Below are 25686 nucleotides of genomic sequence, written 5' to 3' on the forward strand. Positions count from 1 at the left end.
TTGTGTTGCTACCTCCTCTCCCCTTGGATCTCTGCAAGTGATGTGAGGACTCTAAAACTTCACCTGAGCCTCCCTCGGCATATGGGTGAGTAGATAATGGCTGAATTTACATTTTTGGGTGCACTATCCCTTTAAACTAGAGGAACTCAGGTGCTGCCTCAGAGGATCATCCAAGAAGTACCACAGGATATGGCAGCCCTTCTTAGACTATTTTTATAATGCCTGTCCCTCAGCTAGTCTCATGAATTAAGCATTTAAAGCCCCCCATTTTACTTTCTGGTGAAGTCTGAACCCCAAGCGGACTCTTTGGAAGTCTGCAGAAAGTCCACTTTAGGCCCCGTGTGGACTGGATGAATTGTGGAGCCATCCATACTCCCAGACCTCTCAGGAATGAGCCTACAAAGTTTGTGAGTGTGCAAGTGCGATAATGTCTGGATATTCGGACGCAGCGTCCCCCCATCAGGACAATGTAGCACATCACACCACACAAACTGTTCAGGAATGACTGGAGGAACGTGAAAAAGAGCTCAAGGCATCGACCTGGCCTCTAAACTACCCAGATCCCAATCTGATCCAGCATGTGTGGGACATTCCAGTACCCCAGAGGTACCCCTGATCCACGGTGGGTCTCCTTAAATCTGACATGGCTCTGATCCTGTCCAGACATGGACACAGGACCTCGGGGGGTGTCCTGTAGTGTCTCCACCAGTGCGTTGGTGGCCGATTCTTGAGTCCTGTTGGTTGTGAGGTGATGCTCACATCAGATTGAGATCTGGGGAATTCGGAGGTCAGGTTGATGCCTTGCAAACATGCTCAAAGACAACTCTGGACTCAACATATGGTAGCAACGTGTTGGATGTCTCTGTCTTGATCTTTTCATCTCATTCATCTGAAATGTGTTTGACATTTTCATACCTCACTAATAACAACACATTAACTAACATTTAACTTACTGGTTGGGCCACAGACAAAAGAAAACAGCAGCTTGACTTTAGCCAAAACTACCAGTTAACAGAAGTCTGACCTGAGTGAGATGTTGCTGTTGGGTAACAGGAGGTTTGGTTTATCAGTGTCAGATTGGTCGGACCGCCGTGTTTAACTATAAATCTTTAAATGTTCTTGGTCTGAAAGAACTCTGTGTTCTTCCTTCACCACTGGAATCTGATGACAGTGAGAAAAATGCAGAATAACACCAGAGTTAGTCATGTGACCCCTAAATGTAACTTTGCGGTCATGTTGTGATCAAATGTCTGACAGCAGCAGATGATTTAGTCAAAAACTTCCCAAAAGACACTGATGTTTTAATGTTTGTTTCTCAGGAAGTGGTTTGAGGAGTTTCTGTGGACCTTGTAATGTTTAGTATTTCAAATGTTCCTCAGACAGTAAATCAGACTCGTCAGGCCGGCTCGTTGTTGTGAACATTTATTGGTTTTGTTTGAATTTAAACACTAAAAAGTACCCGGTCTTATCGACTAAAACAGGTAATAATAAAAAAAAACAAAAACACACCATCACCATCGCCTTCATCATCACATCATCATCATCATCATGGCAGACAGTTTGTAACTTGGCATAAATGACATTCAGACGGTGCTGCTGTGATCAACACGGGGCACAAAACAGCCAAACACACAGTGAATATTCTGCTTCACTGGTTCAAAGATGGAAAACATTGGCAAAAATTCACTCAAAACTGACATTGGTCACAAAATGGTCAAAGGTCGTATCAATTCTGAGTTAATTCACATTAACGGACGATGGAAACGTCCACATCCTGACTGAAGGTTGAACTGTCTGCCACTCATCTCCAGCACTTTTGACATTTCATTATTCAACAGGAAACTGTTAGATTTGGTTTTATTAGACTACTGAATTACAAAAAAGGGCACATTTTATTTTTATCAAAAGTATTGCATTAAATCCAAACACTGAGATGAACAAGTCATTTCATAGAGATTATACAGGGAGTAGAAATTGATATTTCAAACAATAAAAAGGCTTTAAACATCAGCTTCCCTGTGTCGTTACAAACATACAGTCTGCTCAAAGTAAAACAGTTAAAAACAGTTTCAAACAATAAAACTTAAAAACGTCCCTTTCATCCCCTCATTCCCACGTTTGCATCAAACAATAAGAGGACCTCAGATTGTTCCTTGAGGAACCCCCGTGTGAAGTTCTTTTAACTCCAGCTCTACTTCTACAACCTAACATGAAGGGTTTTATTTAAGGAACCCTTTATTTTAAAGATTCAGGTCCCTCTGGGCTCTTTGTACTGCAGAGTTTATTCCCTTCTTTCGCTCGTCTCTCAGCCTGCGTGTAACGAAGAGGCTGAACTCAAACATCATCTTCTCTCCACATGGGAACCACACAACCACTTTTCAGAAAACTGTGAAGTAAAAATCACAGGAGTAGAGATGTGCTCTGTGATATGTACACATGAATGCTGTCTGAATGCGTCTCAGTGCTGAAAATAATATGGAGTGTGACATTTTATACAGAATTTCTTCAGCGTCCACCTTTAAAGTAACGTTTGGAGAAAAATGCGTCTGGTGGAAAGTGCATTCATCAAAGTCTGATAATTCTGAAAGTCTTGATTACAAGTCTCAAATTTGTATGTCGCATAAACACGACTTAGTGTCCCTTAATAACAAAAAGATCAATTTTTAGTGCCGTAACTCTCAATTAGTACATAAAGATCGTGATATTCTTTTTTACAAAAGAAATTAATCTCGTCAGGATTATTTTAGCATCACTTAAATACAAGAAATGTTCTCATGATTACAAGATCACATGGTTAGATCACTTTTGATCAACTCCTATCACTGTCAGGGTTAAAATAAGAAATTCTGATTAGGCCCCGCCCACTTGTAGTTTAAATTCGGACAGACACATATAGACAATGGTGTACTTGCTCATCCCTACTGATTATAACTTTGTACTAAGGATGCACGATATTGGATTTTTTTTTTTTTTGGTGCCAATATTCGATATATAACATCTTATTTGGCCGCCAACCGATAACAATATATCCACTTTTTAAGATCAAGTCTCTTCAGTGTCTGTAATATTAATTCATTGTGCACAATAAGAAGGCATGTTGGCCAATTCTGTTAATTCATGTTAATGTGCATCCCTATTCTGCATCTTGTTACGACAAGAAAAAATATGTTTAATTTTCACCTTGTAAAATCTTGTATAATTTTACAAAAAAGATAATTTTCTCTTAATTATTAGATTATTAGATCGCAAGAAATAAAAATAAATAATTAACACAGCAACTGATCAACCCATGTCAATTTCAGGCTTAAATAAGAACTTCGGATCAAGCCCCACCCACTTCAAATTGTAACACCACCCACACTGGAATAAACCCCGCCCACTATGAGTACAGATACAGATAATTTAGTCGGTTAAACAGATACAGATAATAATGTACTCGCTCTTCCCTCATAATTCTGTTTCTCCTCTGACAAGAAATAATCTGACAATTTGTAAAGTTGTAAAAAATAAAAATCTTGTTTCTTTTGAAAAAATTACAAAATCTTTTTTCACAAGTATAAACTACAAGAAAACAGCTGAATCACAAGATTTTCAGATTTCTTAAACGTACAGTATCTTAACCTTTGTAGTTTTTGCAATCACAAGCTCTTATTTTTATGTCAACGACACCGTTCTGTTTCTTGTAATGAACAAAGATCTTAATCTTAACGTCAGAACACAAAAAGGTAAATACATTTATATCAGTATTAATTAATTGGGTCCCTTTATTATATCAATTACAACATTTTATTAACTTTCAGGATTTCTGTTTGACTTTGATGTTGAAATCAGTTTACTTTCTACAGACGCCTGATTTCCTGATTTTTGGTTTTATTTGTTCGTAATTTTCCCTTTCTGAGTTTTCAATCAGACGCACATTTCTCTTCTTCTATGGCTTTGTAAACAACAACAGGAGGATCGCTGATTGGTTAAACAAGTCACATGAGGATGATGCTGTCGGGAGAAAAACCTCGTAACCACCACGGTGATGGATCTTTTCTGTTGTGTGTGCTGCAGGTGTGCCTTTCACCTGGTTCACCTGGTTCAGTGCAGCGTTCACACCAGGCAGCAATACGAGGAGATACGAGGTTATCCTCCGATAGTAAGCATTTTCTAATCTGTGCACAGTGCAGTGAAGCAGCTGCTGTCCTGTAAAAACCACATAACTGCAGATGTGTTGTGCATTTTTGGTTCAGAAAGAAAAACATCTGGAATCACCTGATTTTTCTTTATCATCATTTCATTTGATGTTTTTATGCATGTTTTATTTTCTGTTTATTTCATTCTGACACTTTTATATTTTCATCTCATTTTAGTTTTTATTTGCATCTTCCCTTAAAGTTAGCGTTTAGTTTGTTTCATCTTTGTTAAGTGCTTCACGTCTTAATTTGAAAAGTGCTCTACAAAGTTGTAACGAGCGACGAGAATTCAAAGTGTTAAAACATCAAATGTTTTTTCATGTTTCATAAAATATTCAGAAAAATCAGCCAGATGTTGCAGTTCAGTACAGAAGCTCATTAAGGCCAAGAAAACGAAACTAAATAAGATTGTTGGAACTGATGAAACCAAAACAGTCAAAATTCTAACAAAGAATCAAATTTCAAGTTTCCCCCAAACTGTTCCGTAACTTTGTAAGTATCTATAATAACTGTTCTTTTTTTGTTTTCTCCTACTCGCTCTGCGTTTTTCAAATGTATCAGATTCAAACTTTATTCAACTATAATTTCAGCTAGCAGGCAAACATGGCGGAGGAGACGGAATGCAGGGAGATGTAAACATCGACACGTTAGAGCTACGTTACATCAACAGCTACAGAAAAGAATTTACCGTAATATTACACGATGTGGAAAGTTATCCACAGAAGATTATTGTAACAGAAGAATTAATGGCTTTTCAAAACTTTTAATTATTTTTACTAATTCCATGACTTTCCAGGCCTGGAAAACATGACTGAAATTTTATCACTTTTCAATTTTTTTTCTTTACGTCAAAATTATAAGTAAAAGAATTTCCTAAAAAAAATATCAATATATTAAAAATAATACTTAATGTTTTAACTTAATTGCATATTAATGACTTGCTGTCTCAAAATTAAGTTATTATTTTGACTCAGTATCTTGTCAGTTTTACCCAACATGATGAGTATTTTGATTTTTAATATTCCTATTTTGTCTTGGCATAAATGGGCTTCTGTACCTTGAGGTGTCCTGGTGGGCTCTTATAAACCTGTTAAACTACCTACGTTAGTCCTGAAAGACGATACTTTTTTTATTTAAATAAAAAATCATAATCTTAACAGACTATTTTTAGACCTGAGAAGTTTGTGTTTTTGCAGTTTTGTGTTTTTTTTACGTGACAGCTACGTTTTTTTTTTCCTTTTTCTTTTTTTAAAGCTGAGACGCATCCAAAATGAACACAGAAAAAATCAAAACACATTATTGTAGTCAAATATCAATGCCGTACATCTACTGAGGTAATGAGGTCTGTGTGGAAAGTAACAAAGGAAACACTTGAAATGTTTTACAAGAGAAATAAAATGAGGTATGTGAAGACGTGTGGAGGCTGAAAGTGCAACACATCAGATCAACGCCAGGCGCTTGGCAGTTGCAGAAAAGTGGTTGGGTAATTCAGATGTTAGCGAAGCAGACAGTTAGCTTTAGTTATCGAAGCGGTGTTCAGCGGCAGGACATTAAACAGTTCATTATTAATCATAAATTTCATGATGCACCAAAATCAAACCCACCTTTTTTCCTCATTCCTGATATTTTTAATCGGTGGTCTGATTTTTGTTTCACGTCATCTTGAACGTGAACGACTCTCCTCCACAGCAAATCAAACTCCGGCCGCTCGGCAGAGTTTTGGCTTCATATTGCTTCGATTTCTTTTTTTGTTCAAACAAAGTAAAAACAGAATCACTAGAAAAAGTTTGAGTTTGCACATTTACAAAGCGTAAAAACGATGGAGACGTCTGATCATGCTGAAGCATCGCGGCGCAGAAACAACACGGACACATGAATATTCTGACATTGATCTGTTTTCTGATCCTTCTGTTCGTCACCATCCCTCCATCGCCTCCTGCACCACCCATGCCACAGAGGATTAAGAACGACAGAGACTCTGAACACAAACACGAAGGTCGGAATGATTCAATAAAAACCAGACAGGATATGTACGGAGTCCGGAGCGTGTCGGACCGTTGAGATTCATTTTGCATTATTTCAGATTTTCTGTTTTTGATGCCAGTTTTTGGACAGAATGAGTGAAGCTTTTAAAGACACAAGTTTAAACTCTGAAGATATTTGTCATTGTTTTGTACTTTTACTTGTCTCGTTTTTGTCTCAATGGAAGCTCATTTCTGCCGCATGAAAAGTTAGGGATGATCAAAAAATATGAAATAATTAGGGGTGGGGAAAAATCAATACAGCAAAGTATTGCAATATTTTCCATGACAATCTTGTATTTTTTTTTACATTATATTAGTTATTAATGCTGCTCATACAAATTAGCAAACTTTTTTGTTAAAAAATCTTTTACAGTGAGGTGAACAAACTGAAAACTTTGACCTATAAAATAAAACAGATGACAAAGATTTTTCTTTGGGGTTAAAATTTGCAGTCAAAAAAGATAATAAACATACATTTTCACAATACTCAGCATATCACTTAAAGGTAAAAATCACAATGATATTGAATGTGACTTACGTATTGTGATAAAATCGTATCGTAGGGAAATAATGTGTTGAAAAATGTTTACGTCTCATAATTTAATCTTTTTCTTTCCATTCATTTCTCAAAATATTTTTTGTATAAAAAAAATTTTTTTCTTTCATTGGCAGAAAAAAAACTTGATAATTGAGGTCAGAGAAACATCGTCAGTAGATTAAAAAAAAAAAAAAAAAAAGTTAAAACGAGAAAACGCTCGGTTGTGTTTTTCTGTGTTTCATCTTAATGAACTGATTTTTTTTTTTTTTTTATCCCGGACAGACTGAACGAACCGTTTGACTCTGAGACCTAAATACAGATATCTGTTTCTGATTCATGTCTGCTACATCGATGGAGGCTGATAAAAAAAAAAAATCATACAAATAAAAAAATATACTTAAAATACTAAAATGATGAAATAAATAAAATTTTAAATTTATTACCTCATAATTCTTATTCATTTTATTCTAAAAAAAAAAAGATTTAATAATTTGGAATAAAATATCTCAAAAAGTTTTTCATCTTGTAATTACACATCACGAGATCCATATTAACATCTCCAACTTTAATTAATCTGTGTACGTTAAACTTTTAGTCGCGGAGTGTTTTCATATTTCCTACTCTTAACATCGCTCTACATTTGTTTGTTTGTTTGTCTGGCAGTAACAGGCTTCCATACGGATCAGAATAAATAATGTAAAGAAAACATTAATTAGTTTGAGCCAGAGAAACAAATAAAAACGTGTGCGCGGTTGTGTTTGTGTTTTATGGAGGTATCTGTGTGTTAACGCGAGGTTACTGAACCGGACCAAGAACGAGGGATGAAGGAAGGAAGGAAGGATGTAAGTAAAGAAAGAAGGAGGCAGAGGAGTAAACCGTCACAGATTTAAAAACCTTCCTCTTTCTCTTTGCTCTCGTTTCATCATCATCATCATCATCATCATAATCATCATCATCAGTTCTGTCTGAAAGTAAAAACCGTACAAACGTAAAAAGGATACAAACTGCTCAGATTCACATTCAACAAGTCCAAAACAAATATATCGATGCCACTGACGAAGTTTTTCTTCCTTTGTTTGTGTTTTTACAGAGTAGTGACGCGAGGACAGAATCCTCAAAGATCGTCCAATAAATGTAAAATCTGACGACAAAAATTCACCTGACGACGATCTACGGAAGCCCAGAACGGCCACACATGCAATTATTTTTCATGCAGTTATCAGGACCGGGTTAATTTGTGTCGAGTCTTGAGGAAACAAAAGGTTGATGTGTCAACGTGACGAGAGCGAGTTTTGTTTTTTAAGCGAGCTCATGGGATTATAGGGTTTCTGCAAACGACGGTCCGTGATCTTAAGTAAACATGTTTTCGTTGTCTCCACAAATCTGACGTTTGTTTCCTCCAGAATCAACGTAAATAATTCTGATGTCATGAGAAAATAAGCTTCTTCATCTCGGGATAACGAAATACTTGACTCATGATCCTGAGACTCCAAAAACAAACTGCAGCGTGGCCTCTCTGGGCTTCCGTATTAATCCAAGAATGGTTTCCATTAATAAAAACAGAGAAATAAACTGTTTGTCTGTTTCTTGAGAGAAAACCATAAAAAGGGCACTTTAAAAACAAACAGGTAGAAAAGTCGATCCTCCTGCGCGTCCACGTTTCACATATCCAACACGAGAAACAAAAAACCACGATCATCACCACCAGAGAGGAAACAGGAAACAGGAAACGATGCTCCGACTGTCCGACTGCTGCAGCCGCCACCTCATCGTGAAAACAGAAACCTCACCTGCAGCAGCTGGAGCTCGTTCCCTCGCCATAAGGGTATTTTACAGGAGGAGAGGATGAAGAGGATGAAGGAGGAGGAGGAGGATGTACAGCAGGAGGAGTCTGTCGTGTTTTCCCTTCGATGTGACGCCTCCTCGTCAGTTCTTCCTCCAATCAGATTCTTTATTTCACCGTCTTCACTTGTTTGATCAAATCCACTCAGACGAGTTGATCCGGTCCAGAGTCGGGATTTAAAAATATTTTGTTGAATTCAAATCTGTGAATCTCTTATTGAATCTGTTCAGCTCACAACATTTGTAATTAAAGTTTAAATTATTTTAATGAACCTGAAACCTTTGAATCAATGTCTTTAGATTTTAATAATTTCATATGTGTCGTATTATAATTACGAGACGCTGAGTAATTTCACAAGAAAATGACGCCATTTTCTTTTTGTTCAGGAAAAATCAAACATTTGTGACTTAAAATGAGAGTTTATATTTCTCCTTCTCCTTGGCACCACTGGGCTTCCGTACATATCAGATGAACTGAGCAGAAAACATCTGTTTGTTTTTGTTTGTTGTTTTTCTGCCTTCGTTTCCTCATGAACTCAATTTTGGGGGTTTTGGACAGAATTCATTATTAAATATTGATCTTTGATTTATATCTGGTTCATTAATGGATCCAATTTCCAACCAGAAAAGAAAAAAAAAAATAGGAATCAGAAATAGAAACAGACTTTGGAAACAATAAGTAAAAATTCTGACTTTAAAAAACATTCAGAATTATTATTTTCTATCAGTTTCCAACTCAGAAACAGAGCTGATTATTTGATATCAGGACGTTGCAGCTGAGCTTTGATCTCATTGGTCGACAGCAAACTGTCATCACTATTTAATTTCCTACGTGCAGTGAAATGAGCCAATCTGGAGGAGGAAATCGGGTTTTAAATTATCGTCACAAACTGAATGTTTTGATCCTAAAAATAAAAGTTCAGTAAGAGATTCATCAGCGTCTGAACTTTGTGAGTCTCGGTGTCGACATGGAAACGGATCCAAATCAGAAGCGTCTGGTGATAATCGATCATGTGACCTTCCTCCAGAGATGATTGGCCATCAGGTACCGATGACAGATTCTTTAACGTGAGGCCTTTTTAATCTGGAGTAAATCTTTATTTTTACATCTTTTAATTTCCTCTTTTTGTTTTCAGGTTCTTTATCAAACATTTTATTGATCGTTGTTTGTTTTTGTTCTGCTCAACTTTGTTTTTAATCCTGTTCGGTGAAACTTTTTCAGTTTCTGTGATTCAATAAAAATTATTTTCTTATTGTCTGAAATTTCATAAAACGTTCACAAAAATAAATCAATCATATGAACGAATCTCTTTGTATTCATCATGTTTTAAGTGCTGCTACTAAAGTCGACTGATCGATAACTAAAGCATTAGTTTCAATCATTAATCAAAGGAAAGTGTGGCTCAGTCTCTCACACACTGACTGATTAATAATAAAAGATGGAGAGGTGACTGAATGTTAAAATAAATAAATTATTTTCAGGCCTGATGATGAAGTTCTGCCTGGAGTCGACTTCCTGTTGTGTTTCAGAATAAAAGCATCTTTGAGTCTAAAACCTATCTGATGTCTGCGTGTTCGATTCGTTTCCCTTTCATGGTCTGTGGCTCTGGTCTGGTCTCAGGTCTGCGGATCCTCCTCTGGTTCTTTGTTCAGATTTGTTGGATTCTGTTGAAGCTCCTTTGTTCCCGTTTCTATTTCCAGTTCAGCCCAGGTGACCCCGACCGCCCGCTCCGTCCCCGCTGGGTTCAGGGCCGGCTCAGGTCCGGTTCCCAGGGTGCTGGGTCCGGGCGTGGCTGTGGAGGCGGGTCGCCGAGGAGAACCTCTTCCCGCAGTCCGAACAGCGTAAAGCCGAGGTGGTGCTGCCGGGCGGAGACGAAGGGGACGAGGTTTCGGCGGCGGCGTTTTCGGCGACGTGAGTCTGGCGATGAGCCTTCAGGAGAGACATCCGACTGAACCTCCGACCGCACTCCTCACACTCCGACCACACCCTCCGCCTCTTCTTCTGCACACACAGGACACAACATGTCATGTACACACAACATGTGATCTACACACGTTATCTACACACGTCATCTACACACGTCATCTACACACAACATGTCATGTACACACAGCAGACATATGAACTCAGGACTGTTGAGTGTATGGCTTTGGCTTCAGATCATGTGGAGCTGTGACTCAACAGGAAGTGTCTGTGTGGACGCCGTCTTTTTTTATCTTTATAGGAATTATTTTATTTTACTGACTTTTACATGTTTTATAAATGTGTCAGAAAAATGTTTTTATTTCACTTTCACATGAAAATAAAACTGTTTGATGAAACATTTTATTTACTCAGTTATTCATCCTTCCTCACCTTCCTCCCTTTGTCCTCCTCCTCCTCTTCTTCCTCCTCCTCCTCCCCCTCCTCCTCCCTGGTTGCCAAGGGTGACGGGCAGGTCCGGCCAGGCGGTTCAACGCCGTCTCTGCGGTCGATGGCGCCTTCAAGTGCCAGAGCTGCCAGCGTCTCCTTGGCGGCGGCTTCCTCGTCGTCGTCCTCCAGCAGCTGAGACGGCAGAGTCAGGAGACGATGAAGCATCGAGGCAGAGGAGCGACGACCTGAAGGACCTGAACACAGAGGGACCAGAGAGACGAGTCAGGACTCTGATCCGACAGGTCACCTCACTAACTGATCTAAAAGTAGTCAGAGTAAAAGTATTTAGAGTAAAAATAGAGTAAAAGTATTTAGAATAAAAGTAGTTAGAGTAAAAGTGTTTAGAGTAAAGTAGTTAGAGTAAAAGTATTTAAAGTAAAAGTATTTAGAGTAAAGTAGTTTGAGTAAAAGTATTTAGAATAAAAATAGAGTAAAAGTATTCAGAGTAAAAGTATTTGAAGTAAAAGTATTTAGAGTAAAAGTAGAGTAAAAGTGTTTAGAGTAAAGTAGTTAGAGTAAAAGTATTTAGAATAAAAGTAGTTAGAGTAAAAGTGTTTAGAGTAAAGTAGTTACAGTAAAAGTATTTAGAGTATTAACAGAGTAAAAGTATTTGGAGTAAAAGTAGAGTAAAAGTGTTTAGAGTAAAGTAGTTAAAGTAAAAATATTTAAAGTAAAAGTATTTAGAGAAAAAGTACTTAAAGTAAAAGTAGTTAGAGTAAAAGAACTTAAAGTAAAAGTAGTTGGAGTAAAAGTATTTAAAGTAAAAGTATTTAGAGCAAAAAAATTTGGATTAAAAGTATTTGGAGTAAAAATAGTTAGAGTAAAAGTACTTAAAGTAAAAGTATCTAGAGTAAAAGTACTTAAAGTATTTAGAGTAATAGAGTAAAATAATTTAGAGTAAAAGTATTTAAAGTCAAAGTATTTTGAGAAAAAGTATTTAAAGTAAAAGTATTTTGAGTAAAAGTATTTTGAGTAAAAGTATTTAGAGTAAAAGTAGTGACAGGTGAAATGCTCAGCAGCTGCTCTGAGCTCCTTCATGTTCAGGTTGGTAGTGTAATGATCACAGGGTCCAGCAGGGGGCAGCGAACAACAAACTCCACACATTCATATTTTCAGCACGTCTGTTTAAGTCGTAATATTTAATATTTAATTTCTCATCTGCTCAAAGATTTTGTTGACAGTTGATGTAAAAGTCATTTTAGTCATTTTCATACATAAATGTATATTAATCTATTTTTATTCCATCTTTCTATGTATGTCGTATATTTTCATTTTATACTCAGGTTAATTTGTATTTCGCATTTTTTCCATTTATTTATCTAAACATGCTTAGAATTTTTTATTTTGGTATCTGATTGTACACTTATTGTTTTTATTATTTCTAGTTTAATTTCTTGTACTTTAAATCTGTGTTGTCGTTATTCTACTGTGACTCGTTCTTATATTTATTATTATATTAATGAATTTTCAATTTATATATTTTTGTTGCTCTTTTGTATTTTTTCCATGTGTAGATTTGACTTTGTTATACTCTCAGATTTATCTGTATTTTTAAGTTTTTGTTCATATTTGTTTTATAAAAATACTTGTGGATATTTTTTTAGTTTTGCAGTTTGTTTACACATTTCTTTAATGTGATGTTTTTGTTTTTCTCCACTGTTTTGTTTATATTTTGACTTTGTGTTGTTCAGCTCTACTGTCACCTGTTATTAGCAAGTTTTTAGCCCTTCTACATTTTTGTCGTAAATTGTAAATAGATTTTAAATAATTATAATATTAAATAATATTTATAAAATAATAACAATAATAATAATATATATATAGTTTCATATCTACAGCTATAATCAAAATTCTGCATTAACTTTTTCTTTATTTTTACCAATGTTGTTTTTATTTGTTGTGTGTTTATTTAATTTGAAATGTACCTTTTTAGTTTTATTTCATAATTTTATTTTTTTTTTCTATATTTTCATTTCCAACTTTTTTTGTTTTTCTCACGTGTATATTTTAAATATATTTTAAGTGTTTAAAATAATATAGTCATATTAAATGTTTTATATCTTCAGCTCTATACACAGTACGTTTGTATATTTTTACCAACATGTTTTTATGTTTGTTACATGTTTATTTCATTTTTTCAGTTTTATTTTATTTGTTTAATTCTTTTGATTTTCATTATTTTCATTTAACTTTACTTTTAAAATATGTTTTTTAATTTTAATAATTTATTTATATTTATTTTACTTCCAGCTGTATTTTCACTGTCACCTGTTTGCACCTGTAAAGTCTCCACTGTTAATACACGGAAGAGTCACCTGTGGGGCTGAGGGGGGGCCCAGGTGAGGGTCCAGGTGGGGGAACCGTGGTGGCGGCGTCCCCCTGACCGTCTGCAGCGTCCTCATCAGGAGAAAACACCTCCATGTCCTCCAGAGGAGTCCAGCGGGGGTCCTGCTGGGGGGAGGAGGGGGAGGGCTCCAGGGTCACAGAGGAGGTGGAGAGAGGCGCTGCCTGCTGTGCCCCGCCCTCACCCAGACTCCGCCCAACACCTCCTCCCCCTCCTCCTTCCCCGAGCTCCTTGATCTGCCAGACGTCACTGCACCACTTCTGACCGAAGACTTTGTCCAGGATGGGGACCCAGTCCTGAGAGACCGAGAGGACGGGGGGACGCTCCGAGTCTGAGGAGGAAGAGGGGGGGGGGGGGGGCAGGAAACATTTCTCTTTGCTGAACAGATACACAATGAATGCATTTCATCTGGTGTCATGGAAACGTGTCCCACCACATCACTGCACTGATGTCACAGCGTCCCACAGTCCACCTGTTACTACACTGCAGTGATGTCACAGCGTCCCACAGTCCACCTGTTACTACACTACAGTGATGTCACAGCGTCCCACAGTCCACCTGTTACTACACTACAGTGATGTCACAGCGTCCCACAGTCCACCTGTTACTACACTGCAGTGATGTCACAGCGTCGCACAGTCCACCTGTTACTACACTGCAGTGATGTCACAGCGTCCCACAGTCCACCTGTTACTACACTGCAGTGATGTCACAGCGTCCCACAGTCCACCTGTTACTACACTACAGTGATGTCACAGCGTCCCACAGTCCACCTGTTACTACACTACAGTGATGTCACAGCGTCGCACAGTCCACCTGTTACTACACTGCAGTGATGTCACAGCGTCCCACAGTCCACCTGTTACTACACTACAGTGATGTCACAGCGTCCCACAGTCCACCTGTTATTACACTGCAGTGATGTCACAGTCCACAGTCCACCTGTTACTACACTACAGTGATGTCACAGCGTCGCACAGTCCACCTGTTACTACACTGCAGTGATGTCACAGCGTCCCACAATCCACCTGTTATTACACTGCAGTGATGTCACAGCGTCCCACAGTTCACCTGTTACTACACTAGTGATGTCACAGCGTCCCACAGTCCACCTGTTATTACACTGCAGTGATGTCACAGCATCCCACAGTCCACCTGTTACTACACTACAGTGATGTCACAGCGTCCCACAGTCCACCTGTTATTACACTGCAGTGATGTCACAGCGTCCCACAGTCCACCTGTTATTACACTGCAGTGATGTCACAGCGTCCCACAGTCCACCTGTTACTACACTACAGTGATGTCACAGCGTCGCACAGTCCACCTGTTACTACACTGCAGTGATGTCACAGCGTCCCACAGTCCACCTGTTACTACACTGCAGTGATGTCACAGCGTCGCACAGTCCACCTGTTACTACACTACAGTGATGTCACAGCGTCTCCACCTGTTACTACACTACAGTGATGTCACAGCGTCCCACAGTCCACCTGTTACTACACTACAGTGATGTCACAGCGTCCCACAGTCCACCTGTTACAACACTACAGTGATGTCACAGCGTCGCACAGTCCACCTGTTACTACACTGCAGTGATGTCACAGCGTCCCACAGTCCACCTGTTACTACACTACAGTGATGTCACAGTCCACAGTCCACCTGTTACTACACTGCAGTGATGTCACAGCGTCGCACAGTCCACCTGTTACTACACTACAGTGATGTCACAGCGTCGCACAGTCCACCTGTTACTACACCACAGTGATGTCACAGCGTCCCACAGTCCACCTGTTACTACACTGCAGTGATGTCACAGCGTCGCACAGTCCACCTGTTACACGACAGTGATGTCACAGCGTCCCACAGTCCACCTGTTACAACACTACAGTGATGTCACAGCGTCCCACAGTCCACCTGTTACTACACTACAGTGATGTCACAGCGTCGCACAGTCCACCTGTTACAACACTACAGTGATGTCACAGCGTCCCACAGTCCACCTGTTACTACACTACAGTGATGTCACAGCGTCCCACAGTCCACCTGTTACTACACTACAGTGATGTCACAGCGTCGCACAGTCCACCTGTTACAACACTACAGTGATGTCACAGCGTCCCACAGTCCACCTGTTACAACACTACAGTGATGTCACAGCGTCCCACAGTCCACCTGTTACTACACTACAGTGATGTCACAGCGTCGCACAGTCCACCTGTTACTACACTGCAGTGATGTCACAGCGTCCCACAGTCCACCTGTTACTACACTACAGTGATGTCACAGCGTCCCACAGTCCACCTGTTACTACACTACAGTGATGTCACAGCGTCGCACAGTCCACCTGTTACTACACTACAGTGATGTCACAGCGTCCCACAGTCCACCTGTTACTACACTGCAGTGATGTCACAGCGTCGCACAGTCCACCTGTTACTACACTACAGTGATGTCACAGCGTCGCACAGTCCACCTGTTACTACACCACAGTGATGTCACAGCGTCCCACAGTCCACCTGTTACTACACTACAGTGATGTCACAGCGTCGCACAGTCCACCTGTTACAACACTACAGTGATGTCACAGCGTCCCACAGTCCACCTGTTACTACACTACAGTGATGTCACAGCGTCCCACAGTCCACCTGTTACTACACTGCAGTGATGTCACAGCGTCGCACAGTCCACCTGTTACTACACTGCAGTGATGTCACAGCGTCCCACAGTCCACCTGTTACTACACTAGTGATGTCACAGCGTCGCACAGTCCACCTGTTACTACACTACAGTGATGTCACAGCGTCCCACAGTCCACCTGTTACTACACTGCAGTGATGTCACAGCGTCCCACAGTCCACCTGTTACTACACTAGTGATGTCACAGCGTCGCACAGTCCACCTGTTACAACACTACAGTGATGTCACAGCGTCGCACAGTCCACCTGTTACTACACTGCAGTGATGTCACAGCGTCCCACAGTCCACCTGTTACTACACTGCAGTGATGTCACAGCGTCCCACAGTCCACCTGTTACTACACTGCAGTGATGTCACAGCGTCGCACAGTCCACCTGTTACTACACTGCAGTGATGTCACAGCGTCCCACAGTCCACCTGTTACTACACTGCAGTGATGTCACAGCGTCCCACAGTCCACCTGTTACTACACTACAGTGATGTCACAGCGTCCCACAGTCCACCTGTTACTACACTGCAGTGATGTCACAGCGTCGCACAGTCCACCTGTTACTACACTGCAGTGATGTCACAGCGTCCCACAGTCCACCTGTTACTACACTGCAGTGATGTCACAGCGTCCCACAGTCCACCTGTTACTACACTGCAGTGATGTCACAGCGTCCCACAGTCCACCTGTTACTACACTGCAGTGATGTCACAGCGTCCCACAGTCCACCTGTTACTACACCACAGTGATGTCACAGCGTCCCACAGTTCACATGTTACTACACTAGTGATGTCACAGCGTCCCACAGTCCACCTGTCCCTCACACAGCCAGGTGAGACGTTACGGGACAACAGTCGTCTCTTTACTCACCATCTGTCTCCGCCGTCTCTTTGGACACGGTGACCTCTGTGAGCTCCTCCCGGGCGTCCTCAGAGCCGCTGGGGGACACCGAGTCGTTCTCTGAGCCTCTCCTCCTCCCCCCAGCTCCTCCTCCTCCTCCTCTCCCCTTCTCCCCTCCTCCTCCTCCTCCTCTGTCGGAGCTCCTGTCCAGCCTCTCCTCCAGGACCCGCTGCTCCCTCTCCATCTTCGTGATCTCCAGCAGCAGGTCGTCAAACGAAGCCTCCACGATCTTCGTCAGCTCGTGAACCGCGAAGTCCAGGACCTGCTCCATCACCGACTTCAGCTGGTCTGAAGGAGACAGAGAGACAACCACCATCAGCATCATCTTCATCATCATCATCATCAGTCAGTCTAAACATCTGAACATCTCAGTCCAGGTCTGTTCATCAAACATTCAGGACGCCACAGTTTATTCCACACTACTGAAGCTCCTCTTTTTGGAACCACTGCAGAGTCCATCATCAATTTCACTTTCAGCCATGTTTGTTGTTGCCGTAGTAACAGTATGAAGTCACTATGTCAACAAGTCCAAATATCGCGAATATCAGGATAACACAGAACATAATTTACCTTCACCCAGAACTAATTTTTACTGAATGGAGCTTGAATGCATCACAATACAACTGAGGGCAACCTCTGTTAGCTGTTAGTCCCAGCCAACTGCTGCTAACAACTAACATTAACTAGCTGCTAACAGCTAACATTATCTAACTGCTAACAGCTAACGTTAACAGCTAACTAATAACAGCTAAACCTAACTATCAGCTAACATTAACTGACTCCTAACTGCCAACAGCTAAAGTTAACTGATTAGAGCTAATGTTAACAGCTAACATTAACTGACTCCTAACTGCTAACAGCTGAAGTTAACTAACTGATTAGAGCTAAGGTTAACTGACTGCTAACTGCTAAAGTAAACCAATGTTGAACTGCTAACAGCTAACGTTAACTAACTGATCAGAGCTAATAATAAATAACTGCTAACAGCTCAAGTTAACCAACTGATTAGAGCTAACGTTAACTGACTGCTGACTGCTAACAGCTAACATTAACTAGCTCTCCTCCTGATGATGTCATTACAGATTAGTTGTTCACAGTGTGACATCATCAGGTAAACAACAGGCTGCGTCCTCTGACGCATCGTTACTAAGTTTACTGCGTCCTTTCATCAAGATGGCGTCCCGGGGAGAATCTGTTAGTCACAAACATGTTTCCTATCGTCTCCGGGACGACGTTAGTCTCGAGCTTTGATTTTTAGCCTGAGATACATCAGAAAAACATTGACTAACATCAGTGATGTCATCTTCTCTGCTGATTGGCTGATTGGCTGATGGCGGTCAACAAGGAGAACATCAGCTGATACTGATGTTTGACTGATAAATCTGCGCATCTCTGCTGACGTGTTTTTCTTTTATTAAAATCTATATTGCACAGATGGAGACGTGTGTTTATCACATGTTGTAAAGGTTCAGTAAAACTGATGTTTACAGCTGCACAGGGACACAAACAAACAAACAAACAAATGTATTTAGATAAATATTTTATCTAAAAGTAAAACCTACAGAGGAGCAGTTTGTCTCATGACTCATGACAAATAATAATAATAATAACAGTAATGTGAAGCAGAACTCTGCTCACGTCTGTGGGAAAATATGTGTGTTGGCGTTTGGGGTGAACTGACCCTTTAAATATAACTCCTGTCAACCCACTACATCCTGACACACACACACACACACACACACACACACACACACACACACACAGCCCAGTGGGCTCATAAACGTACAGCTGTGATTTCCATACGTCCTCTGACAGACGTAAATCCCCTAAAACGTCTCTGCGGCTGCAAAAACTTCTTCTGTTCACATCAAATATTAATAATCAGATCGATGTGTGTTTTAATGACGAGACTCAAACACACACTCGTCCATCTGTCCTCTGATGAAACATGTGACTTCTGTGTCATGTGACCTGCCGCCACACAGGATGACCCACTTTCTGCTTCACAAATAAATAAATAAATAAACGAGGCATTAATCCGTTTATACACACACACACACACACACACACAGTCTGATCTGCTGCTGTCTGAATACACACAGTGTGTGTGTGTGTGTGTGTGTGTGTGTGTGTGGCCATGCCCACATGACTTCATTGATAAGAGCGTTAATCCTCATGTTGCAGCAGAGCCACACAGTGCTCAAGCCTGATTAGTAACGAACATTAGGACAGCGTCAAACTTTCGTGTTGTGATTCGACTCAGAGACGTGACAGTCTACACTTTAGTCCCAACCAATCAGAGCTCAGCGTCACAGAGACCACAGGTGTGTGAGTCACCTCAGTTACCTGGTTCAGCTCAGACATCAGACACACCATGTGTTCACTGTGCTGACACAGCCTACAGTGCTGTCTCTGTTTACTGTGATGTCATTTCCTGTATAGTATATTGAAATTCTTCACATCCCTAAAATCTGTACAACCTCAGCTCAGAGGTTATGTATGCTAATAAACCAGATTTGAGTAAAGTATAGACACTATGTCATAAAAATATGAAATGTGTTTTTTTTTCCATCAGATTTTACAAAATAAAAACTGATGTTTTAAATTATTTGTTTTGTTTTATTTACTGTATAATGTTGATTTGTTTATGGACGATATTAGATTTTTTAAAAGCATAATAAATTTAATAAAATGGCGTGATAACATTAAAAAAGAGAAAATCGTAATCGGCACGATGGATTGATTCACTGTACGGAGATGACAAATGACAACACAGCGCCAGAGAAGACGACCTCCCTTTTAAGGCCCGGACACACCAAACCGACATCAAAGAACTAGCGGCGACGAAAGCCAACTGTTGCGTCGTCTACGTCGCCTCACGTCGCCCTGTGTCAGTTGCATTTGAACACACTACACGGACTACATCCGACGGCCAAGTAGCACGTACGTTCTGCGCCTGCGTGAGAGAGAGCGGAGTGAAAGAGTGGTACATCCTGTCAGCCGAGGGGTTTCCTATCTGTGCAGCCGAGCACCGCAGCACCTCCACGGACTATTACATCCAGACGGTCCCGGTGTTTCCTCCGCAGGCTCCACTTCACTCAGCTGCCCGATAAACCCGCTGCTTCTTCCCACTTTAACCTGAATAACAAACCAGGGCTCGGTGCTCCGGTTGGATCCAAACGGAGAGCCGGGGCTAGCTCAGAGACTAGCGGAGGCTAACTGGCTGTGCTTCCCTCCGGTCATGCTGCGGCTAACGCTCCGCTAGCCGCTCCCAGCTAGCTCTGGTTTGTTATTCAGGTTAAAGTGGGAAGAAGCAGCGGGTCTGTGGGGCAGCTGAGTGAAGTGGAGCCTGAGGAGGAAGCACCGGTTAGCCCCGGTTTCACTACAGGCAGATTCACTCGCTACAGGGGCGAGGAAATAAAACCTGAACAGCCAATCAGAGTGATTTCTCTCACTGTCAAGCTCCGCCGCCGATTCAACATGCTCAATTGGCCGAAAAGCCGCCGACGCCGAAGTGCTGACGGTGCGGGACACACCGCAAAAACTAGGCCGACAGACGCTCACCGACGGCCCAACTTTGGTCGACGGCCGACCGTCAGCTTGGTGTGTCAGGGCCTTACAACAGGTGCTGTAAGACAGTTTGGTGCATCTGACAAAAGGTGACTGTGGACAACCAATCAATCAATTTTTCACAATGTCGTGTGTAAAGACGACATGAAGTCTGTGTTGGTTTGGACTGTAATAAGTGTTCATGTGTGTCATGCAGAGTCAAAGTGAATAATGATGAGTAATACAGTGAGAATATAAAGATCGAGGCAGTGGTGGACTGTATGAGATGTTACTCTGGAGGGATTTGGCTGCCATTTTGTTTCTTTTCTTCTATTCTCAGTAAATCTCATTAAACTTTTCCCGCCTCGTGTGAGAAGTGAGGATCTACACTGAAGGATCACACTTCAAAATCACCTGCAGAGTGTGTTTGTTATGTTGAAACAGTCACAATATGCCGTGTGTAACGTAACGCAACATAACGTAACGTAACGTAACGTAACGTAACGTAACGTAACGTAACGTAACAGGGAGGACAGAAGGCTTCGCTGTCTGAATCAAAAAGAACAAATCTGTCATGGTTCTTATTTCAGACTGATTTAAACAGGATCATCCAAACAACGATCTCCCGGCCCGTCTTCAGGACGTCTCTCTTTAAAGAGTTAACACTGACACAAGCTCAACACTTCCTGCTTCACAATAAAAACATTTTAATAAGAAGACACGACGGGCTCTTATTGTGAAGAGTCCCAGCTGTCAGCAGGATCTACCTGTTCACTGTTTCACAAACCGCAGCTGCTCCTGGTTCAGTTTCCACGTGTTAATGTGTCACTTCCTGTCACAGAAACCACCAGATTCCTGTCGAAACTTCACTCTGACTTTATGTCATTCTGAAAACTGTCTGATCACAAACTGAGGCAAACTGTGATCTGCGATGTTGGGCTTTATAAATAAAACTGAATTAAAGTGAACTGACATTTGTTCATCATATTTTTAAGATTAAACTGTATTTATTCAGAGGGAAACTGTTGTGCAGCTGTCGCAGGAAACAGAAGGACAGCGTGTGTGTCTGCATCATGACCACGCCAGCGTACACCTGCTGTGTGCACAGTAGGCGGAGTCCACACAGCAGCTGACAGGTATTGTCGTCGGCTGACGCACCGGATCTGCTGCTAAATTTGAGCGGCGAGGGGAACGATACATCATCACGACCACATGACTCATACAAACACACACGAATCAAAGGAGACCTGATGATGTCACTCAGACCTATTGTGAAACATCACCGTGCGTACAGACAGGTATCTGTTCACTGGTAAAGCCACCGCGGCGTTTACCTGGAGAGTGACATCAACATTTGTTTGGTCAGCTGACAGTTACGTGATCGCTGCCGACAGTTGACAGATTACTCAGTTTAAACGGCGCTCCCTGCCCTCGCCACGATGTGTTAGACAGTGCAGTGAGACGGAGCAGAGCCAGTGAAAATATATATTAATAAACAGATATTAAAAATCTTGATGAACCAGTCTCTGTCACCTTCAGGTGTACTCCACCTGTAAAGAGGTGTCTCCCACCTTACCTCTCCCCTTCTGCTGCTGTGCTGCGTGGGAGAGGTAAGAGACATCGCTCTTTCTGTGTGTTAGCGCTGTTAAACTATGATTATAAGCTCATTTTATGCTAACGTAATGTGGTGTTGCTTGATTTGTGCCGAGGCTGCAGTTTGTGTGGTTTGTGTGTGACGGAGGATTTTGTTTTTACCACCTGTTGTCTCCATTGTGGAATGTTCCTCATGAACTGCTGCCTTGTGGGATACCACAGGGCGGCTGTGGCTCAGAGGTAGAGCGGGTCGTCCACTAATCAGAAGATCAGCGGTTCGATCCCCGACTCCTTCAGTCTGCATGTCGAAGTATCCTTGAGCAAGATACTGAACCCCAACCTGCTCCTGATGGCTGCTCCACTCTGAGTGGTCAGATGACCAGACAGGAACTATACAAGTGTAGTCCGGTTACCACAAGCATCAGTTCTGGGACCTGTTGTGTTTTGCTCCCCCGTCATCACAGCGTCTCTTTCCATACCTACGCTGACGACACACAGCTCCACGTGACCTTTAAACCCTCTGACACCTGAACATCAGCGTCTCTTCACAGCTGCCTGCACAACAAACAAAGCTGGGTGTCCTAAAACATATCTAAAACAAATTCAGCCTCTCATCAGCCCCCTCACTCCCGGCAGAAAATCAGGTGCAGAAAATCTGGGTGAGTAATCTGACCCTGGAGCAACGTGTAGAGAATGTAGTCCGGTCCTGTTTTCAGCAGCTGAGGAACAGCTCCAAATGTAGGTCACTGCTGTCCTTTCACAACACAGAACATCACACCTATTTTGGCTTCAATGCATCGGCGCCAAAGTTCTTTTAATCACATTCAAGGCTCTGACACACAAAGAAATTCAGTTCAGGTGTTCTTGAGACATCGCATATGCAAAAATGAGACAGACAAGTTCACAGTGATCTTTGACCACCAAAATCTGATCAGCTCATCGTTGAGTCCGAGTGAATGTCTGTGGGAAATCTGAGGATGTTTTTGAGATATTGTGTTCACAGGCATGGGACGGACGTAAGTACAGATATCCAGACAGACAACCCGTAAACATGATGCCTCTGGCCACAGCTATTGCCGACGTGGAGGCATAAAAAGGGAAAACGAAATGAATAATATGTATAATGAATATATGTAATATAGTGAAAGAATTCTCTGCCCACATGTCAGGATGTATTTACTGACCTCACAGACCACTACTGTCTATAAAGGTGCGGACACACCAAACCGACATCAAAGAACTAGCGGCGACGAAAGCCAACTGTTGCGTCGTCTACGTCGCCTCACGTCGCCCTGTGTCAGTTGCATTTGAACACACTACACGGACTACATCCGACGGCCAAGTAGCACGTACGTTCTGCGCCTGCGTGAGAGAGAGCGGAGTGAGAGAGTGGTACATCCTGTCAGCCGAGGGGTTTCCTATCTGTGCAGCCGAGCACCGCAGCACCTCCACGGACTATTACATCCAGACGGTCCCGGTGTTTCCTCCGCAGGCTCCACTTCACTCAGCTGCCCGATAAACCCGCTGCTTCTTCCCACTTTAACCTGAATAACAAACCAGGGCTCGGTGCTCCGGTTGGATCCAAACGGAGAGCTGGGGCTAGCTCAGAGACTAGCGGAGACTTCTGTGTGAAGGCAGAAAAAATGAGCCTTAAGTTGTTTCTGCAGGATGCATTCAAAGAATAACCCTCTCACAGCGACACAGAGTAATTCATGTTCTCACAGGTTCTCAGTGGTTTAAAAACTTCAATCAGATCTGTGTGTGTGTGTGTGTGTGTGTGTGTGTGTGTGTGTGTGTGTTAGAGGAAACAGTTAATGTGTGTGAAGTTTTTCAGCAGCACTTTGGTGCATTAATAAAAAAGTCTGACAGATTTGTGGTGAATTATTTTTACAAGCAGCGTCTATATTTACGTGCACAGTTATGTTGAGCCGTGTGAGAACAAACCTCCGTCTGTTCCACTCATCACACATCAGAGGACAAAGTGGAATTCCCCTTATTAAGCCTCGTTAATGGAGATAAAACTCAGTCAGGACTTCATCACATGTCGTATTATCTATTCATTACTTCCTCTTTAATCTTCTGTTCTCTGCACATTATTACGACTTCTCTGTTAACATTCATGATAAACAGGATGTGGACATTAAAACAGAGAACGCTGGTGATGAGCGGGAAACATCTGAGACACCACAACAAACTGTTAGTGTACCAATCCATCAGTTCATCCATCAGTCCGTCACATGGTTCGTTATATTTCAGCTCCTCTGCAGACAGATTCTATAATTAAGGATTTAATGGAGACAAATTATATTTAGAAATAAATGTGATTATTAATGCTGAAACAGATCATTTCATCTGCAGAGTTAGTCAATAAAACTTTATTCCTCAGGTCACTTCTGACCAAAAGTCTAAAAGCTGAAAATATAAACCCTTTAACTGTTAGTAAACAGTGTGATGTTTTTTGGTGGGCGGGGCTTAGCTGGAGGCGAAACAGTTCTCCACAGACATTAGCTAGCACTAGCTAGCAAGTTGTGTTGTCTTGTTTTAGACGATGGAGGAAGATGATGTGAGTGGTGCGTTCAGAAACACTCATTGTGAGTGTGGGAGCGCACTCTGACACAAACTGGAGCGTTGATAAATTGGGAGCGCTGTCTGAATGTAGCGTTGGGTTATCCAGAGCAGCGCACTCTCAGAGTGGCAGAGCGCACTCTGGACACTCTGTCTGTGGAGACGGAGCAGCAGAGCGCCGAGCGGAGTGAATGTGTGATTAACTTAACCGTTGGTTCATTCATGTAGAAATATAACGCTGCGTTTCTTCCACCAACAGGGCTCTCATTTTAGTGTAGAGCGTCAGACTGAATTTACCAACGCACCATGTCAGGTCACTCACTCTCCGGGACCGCCAGTGTTACTTGAATAAGTAAACACTGACCAACGGGACCAGACTGGCCGACCCGTATGCTCTCACTCAGTGGATGGATGATGTCACAGGAAGCCAATCTTACAAAGGAGGACCACACTTGTTTGTTTTGCTATGGAAGCTAACGTTAGCTAATGTGCTAAAAAGTTAGCGTTGCAGAGAAATCCAATCTTCCTCTTAATCCCTCCCCAGTTTCTGATGAGGTGGACATGATAACCCTTAATACACATAACCTTATTCATCCCTACAACAGGAAATACTTTTCCCTAACCTGATATGAAGTGTGCGCTGCACATGTGAGCATTTTTGATGATGGCCTCCGTCCAGTCCTTTGGTCTTATCACATTTAACCATAGTTGTCTTTGTTTTTGTTGACGGGCAGTGGCGGCTGGTTTTGAGCCATGACTCCTTCTATTCTGGCTCCCAATAACACAACAAGACAAACACATTTTAACACTCCTGTGGAGCCTACAGCCCTGTGGGGGAGAGGCAGCTGCACCTCCAGCTGATCACATGATGTCACTGTGACGTCAGCCCTTAAAAAGGGTCTATTTAATATCATTAAAAAAAGACAAACAAAATGTCAATATTTGGTATTTTTGCATGAAAAATTATCATCATAAAAATGCTTCATTTACTGCAACAGTTAGTCGATACGACATTTCACACATTTAAAAAAAAAAAACTCTAAACCCTTTT

The 25686-nt window shown here is 41.5% G+C and overlaps 1 protein-coding gene across 1 annotated transcript in view; it reads right to left on the reverse strand.

Annotated features, from left to right (window-relative positions):
• Window positions 1-1412: 1412 nt before the first annotated feature.
• si:dkeyp-113d7.10 (uncharacterized) overlaps window positions 1413-25686 on the reverse strand; it is a 42744-nt gene continuing 18470 nt past the window's right edge. Inside the window, exons 2-5 of the mRNA XM_049561083.1 lie at window positions 16899-17216; window positions 13311-13670; window positions 10939-11189; window positions 1413-10584 (exon numbers count right to left, since the gene is read on the reverse strand). Of these exons, the coding sequence (XP_049417040.1) occupies window positions 10339-10584; window positions 10939-11189; window positions 13311-13670; window positions 16899-17216 (1175 nt within the window). The 3' untranslated portion in view covers window positions 1413-10338. The remainder of the gene's footprint in view (window positions 10585-10938; window positions 11190-13310; window positions 13671-16898; window positions 17217-25686) is intronic.

This window comes from Epinephelus fuscoguttatus, linkage group LG19, assembly GCF_011397635.1.
Source record: "Epinephelus fuscoguttatus linkage group LG19, E.fuscoguttatus.final_Chr_v1".
Classification (NCBI taxonomy): domain Eukaryota; kingdom Metazoa; phylum Chordata; class Actinopteri; order Perciformes; family Serranidae; genus Epinephelus; species Epinephelus fuscoguttatus.